Below are 19,991 nucleotides of genomic sequence, written 5' to 3'. Positions count from 1 at the left end.
GATCTCACTTGCACACACGAAGTAATAAAATTGCTACCCAATAACTTTCAAAGGAACCACTACCTATGTTAGGGTCGTATGCAGACAAACTTTCAATCTTATTGAAATGACATAAGTCTGGCAGTCGCAGGCTTCCCTCTATAGGCAAATCTTATGCAAATAATGAGAGACGACGATATCTCGATCGACAATTATCGGGGCCAGTTCGGCCATCGTTGATTACCGTCTCTTTCTGTTTTGTTATGTTATATGTCATAGAATAATAAACTGTTTTACTTAGTAATCATTGGTATTAAAGACCGTATTCATTTGATGGAATATTTATTCTTTTTAAATATGCATGTGTGTGTGTATCTAGTGGAACCACAGTGCACGCTATTTTAACCCGTAAGAATTTTAAAACTATGACTGCAGATATGAACGCGATCGTACATACATGCAAAATAAATAGCAACAGTGTGTTATTATATATAGTTATTTCTAGAAACTTTGATAAAATCTAATTAAATAAGTTTGTTTTAAGAAAAGGTATTTTGTCTTCGGAGGGGAAACTGGGCGGCGTACAAAAACGATACGCAATAATTTATATTTCAATACAACAAAATAATTTGGTACGTTTAAATATATTTATTATTATCTTTATACAAGATTAGTTAAATAATTAACTATACAATGAAAACATTATTTCTAGTTTTGTGACAAATTTGTTACGAGAGTCAGTTAAAATATTATGTGTAAATACATGCAGCCAAATCATAAAAAAGCGGGAATTCAGCTAAGATAAATTCGTAAATCAAATTTGAATTTCAAAATATATTCTCGTAACAAAAGACACAAAAAACGCGTTTAACATAACTTAAACATTTCAGTTCTTAACAAGGATAGTTTACTGACATCATTCCCTCGTTACAGGGAATCTGGAATTAAAAACACTTCTTTTGAGACATTTTAATAAGGCACCTCTTCATTTGTATAACTAGGTAAGGTACTGTTTCACATTAAAATTCATAAATGTTTATCAGAACATCGCCAATAATGAAATTGTGTCTTTAGCTGAAAGATGCATTTCACAACCAATTATAATTAAATCTCATTGAACCTAAAGCTGAATCAGCATATATAGATCCAGTTTTTTATATGAGACAAAAAAGAATACGTCGGTATCTACATAATTATTCTGCGTAGGTATGTGGGTTTTTATGAACAAATCAAACATTCCTAGTAGAATTAAGTATTAGATTAAATAGGTACCAGTTATGTTACCAAACTTGTCATACAACTATTTCTAGGCATTTCACAACCATACAGGTGTAATACAAATTATTCATCAAAGTATAGGTAGATAAGATTTCGACTTTTGATAATTAAACAGTATAAATTTCAAATGTTTATATACCAATATTATGTACATTGTTCAATCTGAAATATAATGATATTTGTTCATATTTCTTAAAAAAGCTCTTACATTTCCTTCATAAACCATAGATATACCCTCTTAAAGCTTATTATAATAAAAATCTTTTTGTGCATATTGTGAATACAACTTGAACAATTAAATATAAGACAACATTTTTAGGTAGGTACCTAACTATTTATTCATGTATTCTTAAATGTAAATTCTATGGCCTTCATTATAAGTCAATTTCGTAAAATCCTAAAAATTAATAATTAAAAATAAAATCAATAAGTGCCGCATTAATATGTAAGTATCTAATAAACGTATAAATTGCAATAACGACGGTGTAAGGTTATCGCTTTTTATGTTCTTAGCCAAAAGTAGTATTAAGAAGAAAAGATGTTGATGGTGTGGCTACTGGCCGCCCCTCGCCGCCGTACCGCTCGCCTCAGGTAGACTTCACGCCGCTGCGCTCACGCTGCTTTTGTGTTCTTTGAATAACAGGAAAGCGCTAGCCGCATACGCCACCGTGTTGAAAATACCGAACACCTGCACAAATACGGAAGATTCTTAGGAAATTTGATTGTGTATTCGAAATACTCTTAAATGATAGATATCAATTAATATTTACACCTACAAATAACACCTACTTAACACCTCACATTCTTCGCTAGGTCATTCCTAAAAAAATTTTATCAGTAGAATCGAACAATTTATTTTGTTATATTATTTTTTTCATCTATTCATAAAATAACTAACCGTCAACACGGTTCCAAAATTTGGACGAAAGGACCCATACTGAGTTAGTCGATTGTTTACATTGATGAATAGATATAATACTAACAATGGCCACCTCATTGTTGCCAGGTAAATCTCCTTCTCTTCATCACGAAGAAGAAGAAAGAAGAAGAAGGCGTAGTTCTCCTAGAATCCAGGAGTGAGACTGGTTTCCCCATAACGCTATGAAAAGAGTAACCTACCTATTCCAGTTGGGGTCATGGATGTTGCACTAATTTATTTTTGAAAAATTGAGTGCGTTTTACTCCAATCTGTATCACGATAAACAAGATAAGATCTAAAACCAAAAAATGACCATTCACTCTTGCCTCTAACGACATCCACGGAAATATCGTTTAGTTACGACATTAAACTGTAGCCTCGTGGTGAAATTACTGGGAAGATAATATTAAAGTTAATTCAAGTTTCGATTATGAAAAATCTATTCCAGAAACTCGATTTCAGGTTTGACTGGAATCGTGAATAGAAGACTCCTAAAGGGTAAGTTGTTCAAGTACCTACTCGATAGATTTCTAAAACTGCAAGTTTAGAGTTCTTATTTAAGATTGTAAGCTTTGACTCTTTTTAACATTGCTAGACCCCTTGTATATACCTACATAATATTAAACTTTCAGATACAAGCGACAAGAGCCCAAAATAGAGCTAGATTATATTTATTAACGGGGCAACTTACAGCAGCTGCAACATTACTTCCATAAGATGGACCAATGTAGTGGCCCGTCGCTGCAAATAGCACTATGAAGGCGATGAAGTACATCACTGTTTGGATGCCGACGCTAATTAACTCCTGAAAAGTGAAAATAAACATTAAAGTGATAAACTTTTTCCTCATGAATGTTTTAAATATTATTGTACACCATATCTACATACATATGTACTTCCTACATCAATTACCTTCACATAGGTCAAACGTGCCTTTTTCTTTATTATTCTCTAGATCTCACCACAACGTAAATGGGATTCTAATGTAAGACAGAGAAAGGTAAATAGGTTGACCTTCAAAGACAGTTTGTAGATAATCCTATTTACCTTGAAAATATTTGGCATTGGTTTTTACAGAAAGTTATCTACCTGACAACAATCTTCCATGAAAATACGTTAGCATTGTGTTTTTATTAAACCGTCTGTGATATAAGTCAATGTAAATAAAATATTGTTTCATTCTCGCAATCATGCGATCATCAAATAACAATAACCCTTACAATTTCGAACTCCCTCTGACTCATCCGCCAGTGTATAGAACCATGAACTTGCAAGTTTCATTTTATCACTATATAGATAACTTATCAGACAAGCAGAGACGGTACCTATGAGACTGAATGTATTACATAAAATACCTAACTAAAGCATTTCTCTGCTAGAATCAGTGACTGATTTTATATGCGGCACGTATTATGGATCGCTTTGTGGGTAGGAACAATAACTCTTTTATCGCATTCTTTGCATCCAGTTAAAAATATCGCATGATGAAAAACTAAGAAAATATTTACTTACAGATAACAACCAGTTAATGGGAAGTTTGAGAGCTTCTCTGATGCTGAGGAAGTAGACGAAGCTCCACATGAGAGTAGTGATGAAGCAAGTGACCGCCACGAATACGAACCATGTCGAGTAAAAGGGCGACCCCAACGCCATACAAAGAATGCCCAAAATCTGAAAAGGCGAACAAACATTTGTATTAGTTAGGGTAACTGTATTGAATAGATATAGAATAGACCTGTGAAATAACTTGAATTTCGACAAAACGCACAGAAAACCAATATTGCAGATTTGAGATAACTTTATCTTATCGAGTTCTTAGTATCTTATCAATTATTTACATGAGTTCCATCACCACTATGTAAGTTGCTAATCTGTTACGGTTGTGGTTCTTAATAAATAAGGAAATGTATAACAGGCAGCATCGATATAATTATTTAACTAACAATTTAATAATACTACGCCAGCTGTTATCTGTTGCCCTGAATCTTTGAGGATTTCAGGATAAAACAACACGTAAATCATTCCGATCAGCAGTTAAAATTCTATGATATTTACATATCTATGCTCTAGGATATGTAAATATCATAGAATTTTAGGTAAAGTTTATTTTAATTGCTTCCTTTTTATTACCGTCTGAGTATTTCAGTAATTTATTAAAACATGCATTACGTATTTAGCTTCTAAGAAGTTGATTCAGAATGACGTTATATTTATGGAATTTATTACCAGTGATGCAACCAGAAAATAGATTAATTTTACACTTATTTTTGGTTATGAAGACACAAAGTCAATTCAAGTATGTATCTAACTAAAACATGCTGAGAAATAAATAAGCAAAGTTTTAGCAGAAGTCCGCATTTCTTACACCTACATTTCTTGGAAATTTTGATACTAAGTACATTTGTCCTTTCGTCGTGTTTAACGACATCCACAGGAGCTGGTCTGTACCAGCTAGGACGACTGTTCGTCCTATTTTACTATATAATACTCGTAGAAACCACAGTACACAAACAACACAATTGCGTTTTATTTGTAGAATCAACGTCGAATGTGTTAAGATGTCGATTTTGTTAACATAGCTAAGTATATGTAAGTACTTAAGTATTTCTTATAAAATATATAAATATTTATAAATCATGTTTTTTTGTAAACCTGGTATGATTCTTTATGCAGAAAAAGGGTTTGTATATAAATATATAGCTACGAACTGTAGGTACTTTTATAATTTTTTCTTGACAGGTTCAAAATTGTTAACAGTTAATTGCATTAAATTAATTATTAGCATCTTGATTAATTAGTTGATAGGCTGCCTAAATCCTGTTAAAAAAGGAGCAAATACATAAAACTAATTAAGTAAGTCAGGGTCGCCTACACAATGGTAAATGGCATAGATGTATATTACATTATCCAAGTTAGCGTCATCGGCATTCAAATGGTTAAACATTCTAAAAGTCTCACAGACATTTTACTATTTCTATAGACTTATTTTTATTATAAATTATAAATAACCTACATATTCTTATTATATAAACTGAGCTCTATTGTTTGACTCTAATGTGAAAAAACAGACACAACTGTGCTGACAGAAGGATCTCTATTTACCCTATTATTCTGTTTTGTTGTGCAATAGACTAAAATTACTTTTATTCCACTACTATTTCTAGCCTTTAACTACATAATTTCTTAATAACATATTAAATTACAATCAAATTTAAATCTCTGGGTAGTGCACATTAGTATTCAGACCTTACGTATATTAATAGAACAATTATATGTACGTAAGAACGAAATAATTATGAAGTAGCGGTACTATACCCAGTACCACTAGGGCAACGGTGCCAGGTGCCAGGTAATGGTGGAACATTAGTGATGTGACGTGAAGGCGGCGACGGCCAGGCGCGTCGCCGAAGCCCGAGCTCGGGCTCCTACAAGTGCCACGGACGCGAGCCGCGAGACTACACAAATTAGAGACTCCAACAGATACTACACAGTCGGCATGTTATGCTCGATAAAAATTGCCGAAATTGAATTCAGGGGATAAAAATTAACGGGATATTTCGTATTATCAGAACCGCGGACGTAGATACTCTTGAATTTATAAGCAAAGCATATAAATTACTTATTTTAACCCATTATAAGTAGAAAATAAAAACTACTAACTACTACTAAGCCGATAAACGTTAATTCAATCTTCTACATTTGATGAAAAGCGGGTAAAATAAGCATATTTTGAGTCAACCAAGTTCACCGTGATATGCTTCTGTTAACTAATATTTGTGGCCATGCAAACCGGTTTTGTGTCGTTCGCGAGTGTACCCATTGCCGGAACGATGTCGCAATGCTAACAGGTGTTATTTGTAGAAATTCCATACGAAAAGTGAACTTCTCTGTCAACTTTGTCAATGGGTGTAGTCAAGCTACTTTCAAAGTACATCATTTCCTCATTCTCATATCATAAACAATTTGTTATCAGCGCCAACGCCAGCTCACTTTCATTAGGGTTACAAGTTTTCTTGGTTTACTCTCAGTGAAATTATTAAAAAGCAAGTACGAAGTTCTAACAAAATGTATCTAAAAATTTGGTATCTGCTGTGAAGCATGTCGGCCATTTCTAAAACTACCTATCTACTTTTACAGATAATATTCTTTGGATTTTAATAACTTCCGCTCTGTCTCTTATCGGACCGCATTGATTTCTTATTTTCTCTATCACCTTACGTGTTCTTGAAGAAAAGGTGGGGTAAAAAATGAGCAAATCATTCAACTCATTTTGATACAATCCCACTGACGATACGCAATACTTATTAGGTGGGCAGGCCCAAGCGACTGAATCATAAAGTAACTTATTAGTATTTATATTATTAATAAAATATAAAAAAAAATTGTAGCAACGGCAAAAGTAAGGTAGAGTTAGCTATTGTAGAGTCAGCGTAATGACGTCAAATAGGGCCAAATATCTGTGTCACAGGCATGTGCGGTTCCATACAATATGGAGAAAGTGCGTCGCACGCTGTGCTACAACCACGTCCCCGATAGCTATGGCTTCGCACTGGCATGGGAACAGTACCCATTCTTACACTAGCAGCATTATTTAAACAGCATAAGGTTCAACAAACATTATCGCTTTTACTACTTACACGCTCCAAATCACGGATATCCGATTTAACAATAGACATCGGACATTGCTATTAAAATTATTGGTGCTACTTGTTAGCGTTTAAGAATAAAGCTAAGTCTGTACAGTTTAATAAGGCGCTGGTAGGTTGTTAAATATAGAAACAATGAACTACGCAATCGTGCGTGTTAAGAAACCTTAAATCCACACTTAATAACGAACCAAATCGTTCATATGTTTTATGTAGAAAGCAATTTATAAAATTAAAATAAACACGAAATATTTAACAATGCAGTTTATGAAAGTAGCATTATTTAAGTGCAAGAACTCTTCATTTTTTAAAATGATAAGTGCTTCCCATGATTAGCAATAAATGAATCCAGTGTCGGTTCATTCGATCGTAGTCGTGCGCGACTTATATCTTGTAGGTCGTTACTACCGCCACTTGGATCGAATGCAACGCAATCGAGTGAAAGAAAATGCAGTCAGGTAACAAGCATTGGGGTCACTGGGTATCTACGTGCACGCCAGTAGGTACGCCCAAACAGCTTGGCTAACCAGCTCACGTCTGTTCATTGACCCATACTTCCCATTAGGTTAACGAGGTACCTCTGTTATAATAACATATCTGAAGAGCCAATAAATTTTCTATGTTAGGTAATAAATAGAAACATTCTTAATGTGTCTATTTTTTACCTAACATGAACAAAAAAGCAGCTTTTCTCCTGCTATATTTATAATAGTTTCTCAAAACAGCTAAGCCGATAAAGTAAATCCGATCTTGTAATTGGTAGTCGTAACGACCATGGAAATATCGTATAGAAAATGTTGGCCATAACGTTGCTGTCGTTTGCTTCATAGAGGTAGGAGTAGATTGCAGCAGTTGAACACATCAGAATTTAAGCTTTTGGAAATAAAGATTTAACCAAACTTCACTGTCATAGTGGTATTTTACGTTACTAGTGCTTTCACATTCGTTCACAATTCCATTAGTAATTCTTTAAAGTCATTCCTAATTAAAGACAATCATGTTAGTAAGAACGTAATGTAACATTATTAGTTTATAGCATGTGCATGTGTCTAACCTTAATAATAAGACGCAGTAAGAGATTAATGAGAAAATTTCATAAGGGCTTATTAAGTAACATTGACCTTAAGAATTTATTCATAATAACCACTTAAACATGGGTAGGGCTCAGTACTCGTATGCCTCATAATAACTTCAACATATTGTGTCCATTTGTGTACGAGCTTGTTATGTCACGCGTATCGGGGTCGTCGACCATCCTGTGTTCCCGTCTACTAATCCTGCAATGCTATCATCTGCGTTTGGTGCCTTTACCGAATTTCCGGAGGTTATATATATATATAAGGTGAGTGCGGCCAAAACCGTCCGCGGGTCAATACCGGCTAAGTAAGATCGCGGCCAAACTAACATATTTATGCTAATTCTAGCCCGGTCAATAAATCAGCACTGTTTTATTTGTTCGAACTGTGTTCGACAGATGGCGTTATACCGTCCGCTTTTGGAGTAATCTTTGTTGAAAGTTTAGTCGTTTCTAGAACTCGATGCACGAGTGTGAAATGGTAACGAAAAAATTTAGATTAAATAGTGAATTTAACTATTAAAGAGTTTAGGTGATGTCAAAACGCATTGTTAAAGGTAAGTACTTATGTTATACTCTGTTGCTTTTAATTAAAACTCACTTGTTTTTGAGTTATTCAAAGGAAAAAATGTATAACCTAAAAAATGGATAGTGGGAAAAATCGTACAAAATTAACGGGGCAAAATCGTTATATGGCGATTCTGCCCCTTATCAGACGTCGTCAATATTTTTGATCTACTATTATTATTTTTTTTCAAGACATTCAGTATTACGGTATTATTCATGTATACAGATATCATATCTTTTTTTTTCTTATTTCATAACAAGTGTTTTTTTCTACAGATCAATATGGTGCGAAATTATAAAAGAAAAACAGATAGGGGATCGTACAAGAAAGAAGACTTACAAGCAGCAGTACATGCTGTTAGAAATGGCTCATTAACTGGGTACAAAGCTGCTCAAATTTATAACATTCCAAGGACCACAATAATGGACCACGTCCACAGAAAAAGGCTCTCTAATACTCTTGGAAAAAGACCTACGTTATCACCGGACATAGAGAATAACATAGCAAGTTGTCTCCATATTATGGAAAAATATGGCTTTGGCCTGACCAGGGCTGAAATTTCCGATTTGGTGGCGGAATATGTCACCAAAAACAATATACAAACTTGTTTCAAAAATGGAAAGCCAGGTAAACTATTCTTAATTTTGTTTTGAGATATTTGTTTTATCTTTATTATATACTAGTTTTTCTCACGAAATTTGTTTCGCTTTAAAAAGCCTGTCTTATTCCAGACCATAATTTAATCTGTTCCAAATTTATTCCCGATCCTTCAGCCGTTTTGAGGTGATATACTATATCAATGGAACAGACGTATACACACATATACACAAACCCATTCACAAAGTTTTGCATTTATATCATTGGTAAGATAAATACGTTAATGTGAACGGCATCGCACTCCATTTCAAAGTTTTGAAACGGTGCTTGAAATTAATTTTCAATTGAGCATAACTTATTTTTACCTTACCCGAATTCGACGAAAGAAAGTTTTGACAATACTCCTAATTATATGAAATTCACCTGTTAAAGCCGCGTTTAAGTCCGTTGAGTAGTTTCGAAGTTATGACCTACCAGACACACATACAAACATTCCAAAAATTGTTTTATTGCTCTGCTACTCTTCTTTGATCACCCTTCATCAGTTTTTTGGAAAATTATTTAATGTACATACACGGTATTTTTACTGTCTTATTATATATATTGAGTAGTATACCATCGCTAATATGTTACTCTTATGTTTAAGCTATATTATCATAACTTTCATTTAAATCCTTTCTGTAGTTTTGCGTGAAAGAGTAAAAAACATAGACTAACATACTTTCGCATTTATAATATCGGTAAGGATTTTGTATGCGAATAATGACACAAGCTTTGTCTTATATATTTATTTAATTTAAATAAATGATAATGTCAAATGTGAAAAATTTATGTTTCTGTGTTCATTGCAGGAAAGGATTGGATAGCTGGTTTTCGAGAAAGAAATAATCTGTCAATTAAAAAACCACAGCCTGTGGAATACGCGCGTAAAGTAGCAGCTGATCCTTTCGTGTTGAGCGAGTATTACGAATTGTTAAATAAAACAATTAAAACTTTAGGTTTACAAGATAAACCAGGAGCTATTTGGAATGTGGATGAAACCAACTTTTCCAAGGATCCCCTTAAATCGAAAATCGTTGGTGTCAAAGGTCATGCTGCTACAAGGACGATATCTACACCAGGTAAAGACAATACCACAGTTTTACTAGGAGCTAGCGCTGCAGGGGACAAAATCCCACCCTTAATCATCTTTAAAGGCAAATATGTCTGGGACGAATGGACTTCGCCAAATGCATATCCTAGGACCACTTATGCTGCCACCAAAAATGGATGGATGGAGAGTGACGTTTTCGAAGCTTTTTTTAAAAAATCTTTTTTACCGAGTATAGGCGTTGAGCGCCCCGTATTGTTAATTTATGATGGCCACGCAACCCACGTTGGTTTGAACATTATTGAAGCGGCAAGGGATGCAAATGTTACCATCTTAAAACTTCCGCCCCATACAAGCCATATACTCCAACCATTAGACATTTCAGTCATGAAGTCCTTCAAAGATCGTTGGGATAAAGTTCTTGTGAAGTGGCAGAGATTAAATATAGGCGTACAATTGCCAAAAAAAGAGTTTTCACGTATTATTGGAGAAGTATGGGCCGGCATAGAGCCACAAATACTTATGAATGGTTTTCGTAAAGCCGGGATATACCCTTTTAATCCTACAGCAGTTGATAAATCAAAGTTAGATCCTATGAAATTGGCCCGATTTCAAGAACAGAGTTCTGCGTTAGCACCAAAAAAATATGAACCACAAAACTTAATATCAATAGTATTGACATTGATGAACAAAAACATTACACAAACTCCTAATAGGCGGCTTGAAATTGTACAGGAATGTAATTCTATAAGCACTACCAATACCAAGGAACAAGCTGCGATAAAAAAGCCAAACATCCCATTTGAAGAGTTATTACTGGAAAAAATTAAGCGTAGTGACACCTCAACAAAAGTAAAGCGAAGTAGAGTTGCAACAGGTGCAGAGGTTATCACTCACGATGATGTGTTAACATTGAAAAGAGAAAAGCAAATAAAAGAAAACATTAAATTAGAAAAGAATAAAAAACATATATCTAACAATGTGTGCTTGTTAACTCAACTATCAAAAAATAGTGCTGAAAGGCAACCATTTTCGGGGAAACAAAATCTGCCTGCCTGTTTACAAAATCAAACGCCTGATGCCCGTAAAATAATAGTTACATCAAACATCGTGCTTAAAAAAGCTGGAGCAGTTGATTACTCTTCGACAAAACCTGGCCCATCAGGCATCCACAAAAAAAAGACAAGGACAAATAAATATGCAGCATCTTTCATGATTAAGGGTAAAGACAATAGTAAGAAGAAAAGTGGCAAAGAGAACAGCAAACTATATTATAGAAATAAACCTACAAAGAGTTATGAAACAGAATCTACCAGTTCAACGACCAGTGTATCTGGAATTATGAGTTGTCACAGCGACTCCGATATATTGAATTTCGAATCAGATGATGATCTAAATGATATTGATGGACTTTCATTGGCAGATAACGAAAACAGAAAAAGTGAAGAAGAAAACACTGAAAAAGAAAATACTGAAATAGAAAGAACTCATACTGTAAACACTAACAATGATCACGATGCTATTGAACCTCCAACCGATAAAAATGAGAATGTAAAGGTGGGTGAAATTTCTTCAGGAAACTATACAGTGAAAGACTATGTTTTAGTCCGTTACTATGGGAAGAAATGGATTTATTATGTAGGAGTAATAGAATCTATAGATGCTTGTGACAAAACAAACATAATCTATTCAATTAAGTTTTTCAAAACGGTAAAAAAACCAAAGCTTCTCTTCAAATTTCCTAAAAAAAATGATCGTGATGAAGTAACAATTCTGTCGATAGTAAAAAAAGTGGAATTATTTCAAGATGCGGACAACAACAATGAATACTTCCTAAGTAATTTAGATGACGCAGTGTACTTTCTTTAGTAACGTCATATTTCAAGTCGAAAATGTTACATATTATACAACATTTAATTCAAGTAAAAACCTTATTTTTGATTGTTATTTGTTAACTTGTTTTAAAACTGTGAACTGTTTATTGCGGATATCATTTATAAGTAGTCTACAATTTGTTGAGTTTAGGTATTAATGGTATTAAAAATACCTGTCGACAGACTTTTTAGTAGTATAGTACATAAAAATACATTACACTGATTATATTATATAAGTTAGAAGTATATCCTTTAATTCTGTTTTTTTTTCGTACCAAATATTACAACTGAAAGACTGATTACTGAATACTAAGTACGTAATATTTGAACATTTACTGTTTGAGATATATGTAAACATAATATAAGTGTCACGGCCAATTTATAAGTTACAGATATTTTTATGAACAAGTCCTACTTTTGAAATTTAAATACAATAACTTTACTATGTTTTTGAGACTGAAGTTTTTTCACATTTCTTAGAGTTATATTTGTGTTTTGTTTATCTTTAATTTCAATCATAGTTGCAAAAATATATAATATAATAACTTTACAGCTGTGATTCATCTTCTGATACAGTTTCATACTTTATTTTAAGCAAAAAATTTTTTGAAACCTGAATAATCGCAATAAAAAGTTTTGTATTTCAATGTGTAAGTCACATTAAGAACTGATCATATGTTCAATGATCAAGTGATCAAACCGTTTTCTTCCATGATATGATTATAACGACGCAGAATACTAAAAAATATATCATTTAATTCTGTTTTTTTTTTCGTACCAAATATTACAACTGAAAGACTGATTACTGAATACTAAGTACGTAATATTTGAACATTTATTGTTTGAGATATATGTAAAGATAATATAAGTGTTGATTTCTGCAAGAGTTGTTTTATTTTGATTGCCTTGTGTAAAATGGCAATGAAATTATTCATATAAAAAATCTTAAAAAAGGTTGTTTACTTCTGATGGTAGGAATATGACGGATTAGCCCCAAAAAAATAATTTGGCTTGTAAAAGTCGATTTAACTATTATTTCTAGAACTGTAAGGCAGAAACTCGCTTGGCATTCGCATGTGACTGTCAAGCATGGGTTTATTTTTAAAATAACCATTTATAAATGACAGAAATTGATGCTGGACGATTTAGCCCCAAGTCAGCGGGGAAAACCGTCTATCGACATATTTTTTTAAAACGTAATTTAACTAAGTAAGAGGCATATTTATAGTATTAATATAGAACAATCCAAATAGTCAATAAAATTCTAAATCGATTACGTTAATCAAATCTGAAATATCTAGATAAGAACACAAGTTACGGTCTGTCAAAATGAACTTGCAAAAAAATATGACGGTTTAGCCCTCATCGACCTTATATATATATATATATATATATTTTATGGCATCATCAAATGTCAATAGGTACCGTAACACAGCCTAACGGAGAGAAATTAGATACGCTTTGCATTAACGAAATATATACCTACTGTAATTATTCATAAAACATACAATGTTTTTGGCGTTGTATGTAATATGAAATATGTATTTCTATGCCTTACCAATACCGTAAAACAAGAAGGCGAACTAACATTAATTTTATACAATCGACTGCCTCGCTTTATTGTAGCCTCTCGACCAATAGGTAGGCTGTTATCGATTGAATTTGCGGATCGAATAATCTTGACCTTGATGCGCATAAATCGCTTTAACTGTGACCAGGAAATGTCACGTAGCAAATAATCATTGAACGAAAGTTGTTTCAATTTCATTGGCCTCGATTTCGCAAGCGTGACTCGAGTAGTTCCGACAGAGAATCACTTGAGCGGTGGGAGAGCCAGCCAGTGTTTACAAACAACTTGCAACAGAATCAAATGACGGATGAACAAATTGATCACCACACACAGTACTTACATAAGTATGTCCTTTTCATTGTGCCCTGTCAATTGACAAGCCATTATAATATCAATAAACTTGATAACCCTAGCTTTTGCCAAAGTGTTGTTGTTATGCTATTAGTGCATTAAGTTATAGTTCGAGCAACGCTTGTGACGACTTAAGTTGAAAAATTTTGGATTTCGCATACTTATTGATTTCATTAATTAATCGACTGTAGGGCTGAATTTCAACAGAAAATTATTTCGACAGGCTCTCAATTTCGAAAATTACTATATTCACAGACAGACATCATCATGACATGACGTAAGTCAGAAAGGATCAAATCCTCAATGTCCTCCAGCATAACTCCTTGTTAGTTTTCTAATATTCCCTTCAAAGAGATGTAAGGAAAGCACGCTGTGGATAAACTTTATGATTGTTAATGTACGTCGTTATTTTAAGATGCGTAATATCTCCCATGACCCGTTTTCTTGGCCACAGCATCTTAGTATAAACTGTGAAAATAAAGAGAACAAGAGGTGATCATCTTCCCAAAATAAACCATACACACTAGTGTTAAGCGTGAGATAAACGATGCTAAACATATGACATAATGTCCGTTCATGATAACGAGTCGTCCAGTTTTGGAGTAGACGTCGCGACATTTGTAGAGATTAGGTAACCGAGGCCAGCTGCGTAAAACTCATTGAACTTTTGATTTGACTTCGTTTACATTCCAGAAATAGTTATAATAAAGAATCCGATTTCTGCGACCGGTACTCATTTATTGATATTTCGTGGAAGTGATTTTGAATGTCACTATTTATACTTTTCGAAATTGTTAGCACTGTCAAACCCGCAAGGGATAAAGATAGATATACAGAGAGAAGCTTATCAAGTTTCAATCTTTAGTGAGTTGTTCTCACATGAAGATTTTTAAACTATTGACAATTTCACACAAATGAAATTCTTAATAGATATTTATGAGACTAGTAGTAGGAATCTTAAACTCATTTCAATGGAGAAGAATAATGACTCGGGCTATTGTTATTCACTAATCAAAAATTTAAGCTTTTCGGCCTCAGCTGCTAGGTATGTATCTCTATCGCTATTTATATAACAGAACTATACTAATCCACAGCCCATGAAATCCCAGATATATTTTGTAGCGACTAGCCTGAAAAAATCATATATAGGTACTACACCTTCAAAATAAGTTTTGTCTCAGTATTATTAGTGACGAACTTGTAATTTTCTGCTATCGCTTGTATTGTTTTGAAATTCGTTTTTTATATAACGGTTTATAAAGGAAGAACATTTTTTTAACGGTATTTAACCACTGTTCTGGCTTGCCAAGCAGAACACAGCGCGGCGTTATGACCGCCGGCAGTAGTCGCACCGCGTCCACATGTTGATGGCAGAACTACTTTCATTTCGACGTCAGCTTTCACCCGTCGCTCTCAAAACTTACGAATGCAAAATTTTAATCGCAAGTTCATATGCTCAAACAAATTATGAAAGTTAGTATGCATGCATATGTGAACCTACTTTTTAAATGTAAGGTATATTAAAAAAAAACTATGATTTATCTTTAAGCGACGCGCGACGCTCTTTTCCAGCGATATTATATCGTTTTTTTGGTTTGTTAATCGTATTCGTAATATTTTAACGAATAGGTAGTATTAAGTATAAATAGGTTCTACACAAAACTACTACTAGAATACATACACATGGCAATATTATTACATTACATATACATTTATCATTTTACATTTATATTAATCTACGCGTACGAAGTCGCAGTCAACCAACAGCTATTGATTTGTTCATACGGATGTCAGAAAGTGTTACGTAAACTGTAGAACAAAGTATTCTTTACATTTATTTTGACGGCCGCTGTGGCGCAGCGGTAGTAGGTACGCTTGTCTGTGACACCGGAGGTCCCGGTTCGAAACCCGGTCAGGGCATGACGAGGAAAGATTTTTTTCTGATTGGCCTGGGTCTTGGATGTTAATGTATATAATTATTTATTATAAAATATAGTATCGTTGAGTTAGTATCTCGTAACACAAGTTTGGAACTTACTTCGAGGCTAACTAAATCTGTGTAATTTGTCCCGTGTATATTTATATTATTATTATTTATATCTTTATATGTACAGAATCATGATTTTGAAAGGTTTGCTCACCGAGAAAAGCATATTCTGTAATAGGTATGTATTGACTATCCAAGGCGCTACATGTTAATTAGCAACTTATTACCGAAAGTAAAGTGAATAAAAATATCTAAAATTCTTCTCAGGGAACAAATAAGCACTGGCAAGCACTTAAATATTTAAAAAAAAATGCGAACATGGTGTCCATGGACTTTATTCTCTCTAGTATAGAAAAAATACCAATAATGCATCATGTTTCAGTAGTGTTATAATGTCCACTTGGCAATTAATCTTATCGGTCACACTAAAGCAGCAACAGGTCAATGAATTCTAACTAGTCTTCTTCATGTGCATTCATTGTGAGGTCAATTAACTGACCAGCTATGTTTAACCTATGACATGTCATTCGTTTCTTTAAAAGTTTTGGGCTTACAGATATTCATTAAAATAAACCATAAAGAAAAACACTACATGTCAACTTCCAAGTTCCGAGCGGTTACTAACAGGTAATTACACTAAATGGGTAGATATGTTATTATTTTTTTAAATATTATAAAAGTACTCTGCATAGAAAATTATATTAAATTATCGTTAAATTACGTCTACAGTAACATATAAGAATTATCAATACATTGTCGATGACTAATAGGTAAATACCTTTAAATTTGGAATACTAAAAGTTATCTAAATATTTATCTGTATAAATTTCTTTTAGTCATATAATTTATCTACTGGCAAAAAAAATACATTAAATTACTGGTGTCACTTTACCCTACACTCATCGTTTACTGATAAACTACTCACTTCATAAATGAGTCATACATTACCCTTTTTACTATAATTTGTAAGAAATGTTTGATTACAGAATGCTGCACTGTAAATCGTAAAAAAAATCATCGCTTGAATATCTATCTGCAAAAGCATGCATATGTAGTTATAACCTTGCAAGGATAAAATGGCACAGGGCGACTGATGATGTCAGCAATGGAGTCAGCCACACGTAGGCGAGGTAGAATAGGTATAACTAATTCTACGTGTAGTTTGTGGACTTATGACCAAATCCACTTATCCTTTATTGTAATTAAATAGAACCTTGTCTGGCGTTCGACAAAATTAATTATAAATCGTACGTAATCATCAATATACAGAGTCCATACCGATTTACATACTTCCATACTAATACACATAAAAAAAGAGAAAAGATTTGTATTTTTGTTAGTAACGAATAAACTCAAAAGTTCAAGACCTGCTGGATCAATAGTTAAACTAAATAACCTAATGTGTAATATACCTAACACCAAAAATTCTATGGGAGGGTCCTAGTTACCTGCAGCACAGGTCCACCTGGACCTTTTTCAGGAAATAGGCTCTTCGCAAGACTTCAATGTAATTTATAGAGCGCTCCAAAACGCACAGCGTAATACGCATGCAGTCTAATCGTGTATTTTTCGGAATAAGCGCCCTTATAAATTGTCGATTACAACTTATACGTGAGCGATTCATTGTTATGATAAATGCATTACTTTTACTCTCGAAAACGTTTCATCGAACGATTCATTAGTTTCTTTGCTATAAAATGTGTCATATCTAGCGCTCGCAGACATTAAACAAACACTGTTTGTTGTTGAAATCTATTGAAACCTACCTCGTAGACCTTTTTGTGTGGTCAAAAATTGACACTACTGTCAGTAACCTGGCAGGCAGTTTTTTATCCTTACATTAGTTTTTTTATTGTCTAATTATAGGTTTGATTGATATTAATTTTAAATAGTTTAATACTTTTTGAATGGTACATTTTGCCATACCACACTGCACAAATCGTTATACAGGTGATATTAATTGTTCATATACGTTACATATATTTTTTTTTATTTATTTCGTTCAAGCGGTACCGGTAGCAATAGGTACGTGGTGTATTATTTATTTGTGTATTTATTATTATTATTGTATAGTATTTAAAGTCTGGAACGAAGACGCTGGCATCCACGGTACAAACTATACACGATTATATATTTTAACATCAGCAATACAATATAAACCCACAGGAGCAGTTTCCTATGGTTGTGTTCTGGCTTTGTATCAAAACTTTGTTTAGAATGGAAAGACGCCGTTGCGTTTTACAACTACATATTAGAAAATTGCCGTGGGTTCGCCTGCGATCATCAAATTTTTAAATATATATATAGGGCCTATATAGTTCCATTATAATCTGCTTTTGCTTTATCCACATTCATAAGAAAATTTACAAGAAAGCTAGTTAAGCTTAAGAATTAAAAAAAAAAATCCAAACGTCTTAAAATTTTGGATTCGTTCCCCAAATTGATGTTCGAATAATTGACTTATATATGTATACGTGACGTTTTTATTTTTTTATTATATTTAACTGGAAATGCGGAAATCATAATATCGAAATAATTCAATAGATAAGTTCAATAATTTAGTCTATCACCGCCAAATGGAGTTGTTTTACGCAAGCTAGCATCGCCTTCACGTTCCGTGTCGCCTACCTGACCTCCACGACACCATAAATGCAAAGTCAGCAAATTCGCACTAAACTGTTTTGATTCGATATAAACTTTCCAACCAGTACGTTAATTGTAATACGAGTAACAATTATTAAACCATTACCACATAATTATTAATAGTATGCCATTACTAAGAAGCATTCACGGCTAAACATTGGAACTAAATACTTGTTGCAAGTTTTAGTGCCAGATTGATACTTAAATCGTGCGATGGGGCTGCTATTACATTACCAAAACTATGTAGGTACAGTTGCCTGCTGAGATACATGACCTCCTTTTGATAACCAAACCAAGGATGGTTAAGTTTCTTTGTAGGCGACTGTATCTATGTTTGTTATATATAAACATACAATTAACGACCTAATTTTATAGATCTCTATCTACGGAATTTAGGCAAATAATGTTAACACGCCATCTCATATTGACAACACAAACAGGTTTCGTACACCGCAGTCTACGTGTCTTACAATTTACTTAAACATGCAATGTCTTGTCACTAGCAATTAGTTAGAATTAACACTTAGCATAATATAGAAAAGTTAGTAGATACCTACAAAAATAATAAAAATATTTTAATATGAAGTTGTAAATCCGTAGTAAGATAAAAACCACCAACTTACCAATTCTATGACTTTCAGTATACCAGGTGGCGTTTTGAAATAATCTATGTTGATTTTGATCCATTCTAAAGCGCCACCTTGCTGCTGCTGCTGCGGCGGCGGCGCGTTTGGCTTGTTGTGATCTACGGTCACTACAGTTTCAGGAGCCATCATCCTCTGTTAACCTCTCTGGGGCAAATAAATGTTTTGTTCCTCTCGAATTTTAACAAGTACACAAACACAGCAATGTTACACAGTGAACAAGACACACATTTTCATTCGCTGGTGACGAGCGTAGCTTAGTCCGTGTGGCGCGCAACTGTCGAAGTGAAACACGGCCGAGTGGCGGGGCACAAGAATAGTGATGAAGGCGTCGCGTCACCAGCACGCGGGCGGCGGCGGCGCCTGCTCCGCTACCTGCTCAACTCCATTAACTATTTAATAGGAAACAATATTCTACAGCTGCACTCTTTAAAGTGCATAACACGGAGATCAACCTATCCAACCTTTGTAGAAACAAAAATATGGGAAATGGTTTTCGAGTAATTGTCCCTATAAATAGTACAGACACACCACAGACCCATGTTTCCTTTGATTCCAATATTGGTAAAAGCGTAACGATAGATGCCTTATTGATTAGCAAGCGTATTAGTTTATATAACTCAATTAGTATAAAAGCACGGCCTTGGGGCTTGCCTTGTATGTATAAAAAAATGTAACGCCTGATCAAAATAATACAGCAAATATTTGAAACAAACCATTCGTTAGGTAGCAGACCCTCCACACATTTTGCTAGGTACTTACGTATGAAA

General features: G+C 33.8%; 2 protein-coding genes and 1 long non-coding RNA gene across 4 annotated transcripts in view; 2 read left to right on the top strand and 1 right to left on the bottom strand.

Moving 5' to 3' along the window:
* LOC132904423 (uncharacterized) overlaps window positions 1-2,978 on the top strand; it is a 33,392-nt gene extending 30,414 nt beyond the window's left edge. The window contains exons 2-3 of the long non-coding RNA XR_009657580.1: window positions 2,264-2,674; window positions 2,809-2,978. This is a non-coding gene — a long non-coding RNA (uncharacterized LOC132904423). The remainder of the gene's footprint in view (window positions 1-2,263; window positions 2,675-2,808) is intronic.
* On the bottom strand, window positions 605-19,535 carry LOC106131909 (CKLF-like MARVEL transmembrane domain-containing protein 4). Its single transcript, XM_013331185.2, has 4 exons — window positions 19,201-19,535; window positions 3,689-3,847; window positions 2,868-2,981; window positions 605-1,945 (listed from the first exon to the last, which is right to left on the bottom strand). The coding sequence occupies exons 1-4, from the start codon at window positions 19,351-19,353 to the stop codon at window positions 1,856-1,858; spliced, it is 516 nt and encodes a 171-aa protein (XP_013186639.1). The 5' UTR covers window positions 19,354-19,535; the 3' UTR covers window positions 605-1,855.
* Window positions 8,151-13,356, top strand: LOC132904421 (uncharacterized). 2 transcript variants are annotated; one of them, XM_060954763.1, is made up of 3 exons: window positions 8,151-8,454; window positions 8,741-9,092; window positions 9,914-13,356. In XM_060954763.1, exons 2-3 carry the CDS (start codon window positions 8,747-8,749, stop codon window positions 12,019-12,021), a joined length of 2,454 nt encoding a protein of 817 aa, XP_060810746.1. In that variant the 5' UTR covers window positions 8,151-8,454; window positions 8,741-8,746; the 3' UTR covers window positions 12,022-13,356. The 2 variants fall into 2 exon arrangements, with proteins under 2 accessions (XP_060810746.1, XP_060810745.1); XM_060954762.1 differs by having other exon boundaries at window positions 8,151-9,092.
* Window positions 19,536-19,991: the final 456 nt, after the last annotated feature.

This window comes from Amyelois transitella, chromosome 5 (genome assembly GCF_032362555.1).
Source record: "Amyelois transitella isolate CPQ chromosome 5, ilAmyTran1.1, whole genome shotgun sequence".
In the NCBI taxonomy this organism is placed as follows: domain Eukaryota; kingdom Metazoa; phylum Arthropoda; class Insecta; order Lepidoptera; family Pyralidae; genus Amyelois; species Amyelois transitella.
Note: the sequence above shows the minus strand (reverse complement) of the source record. Positions and strands in the feature narration are given on the sequence as shown.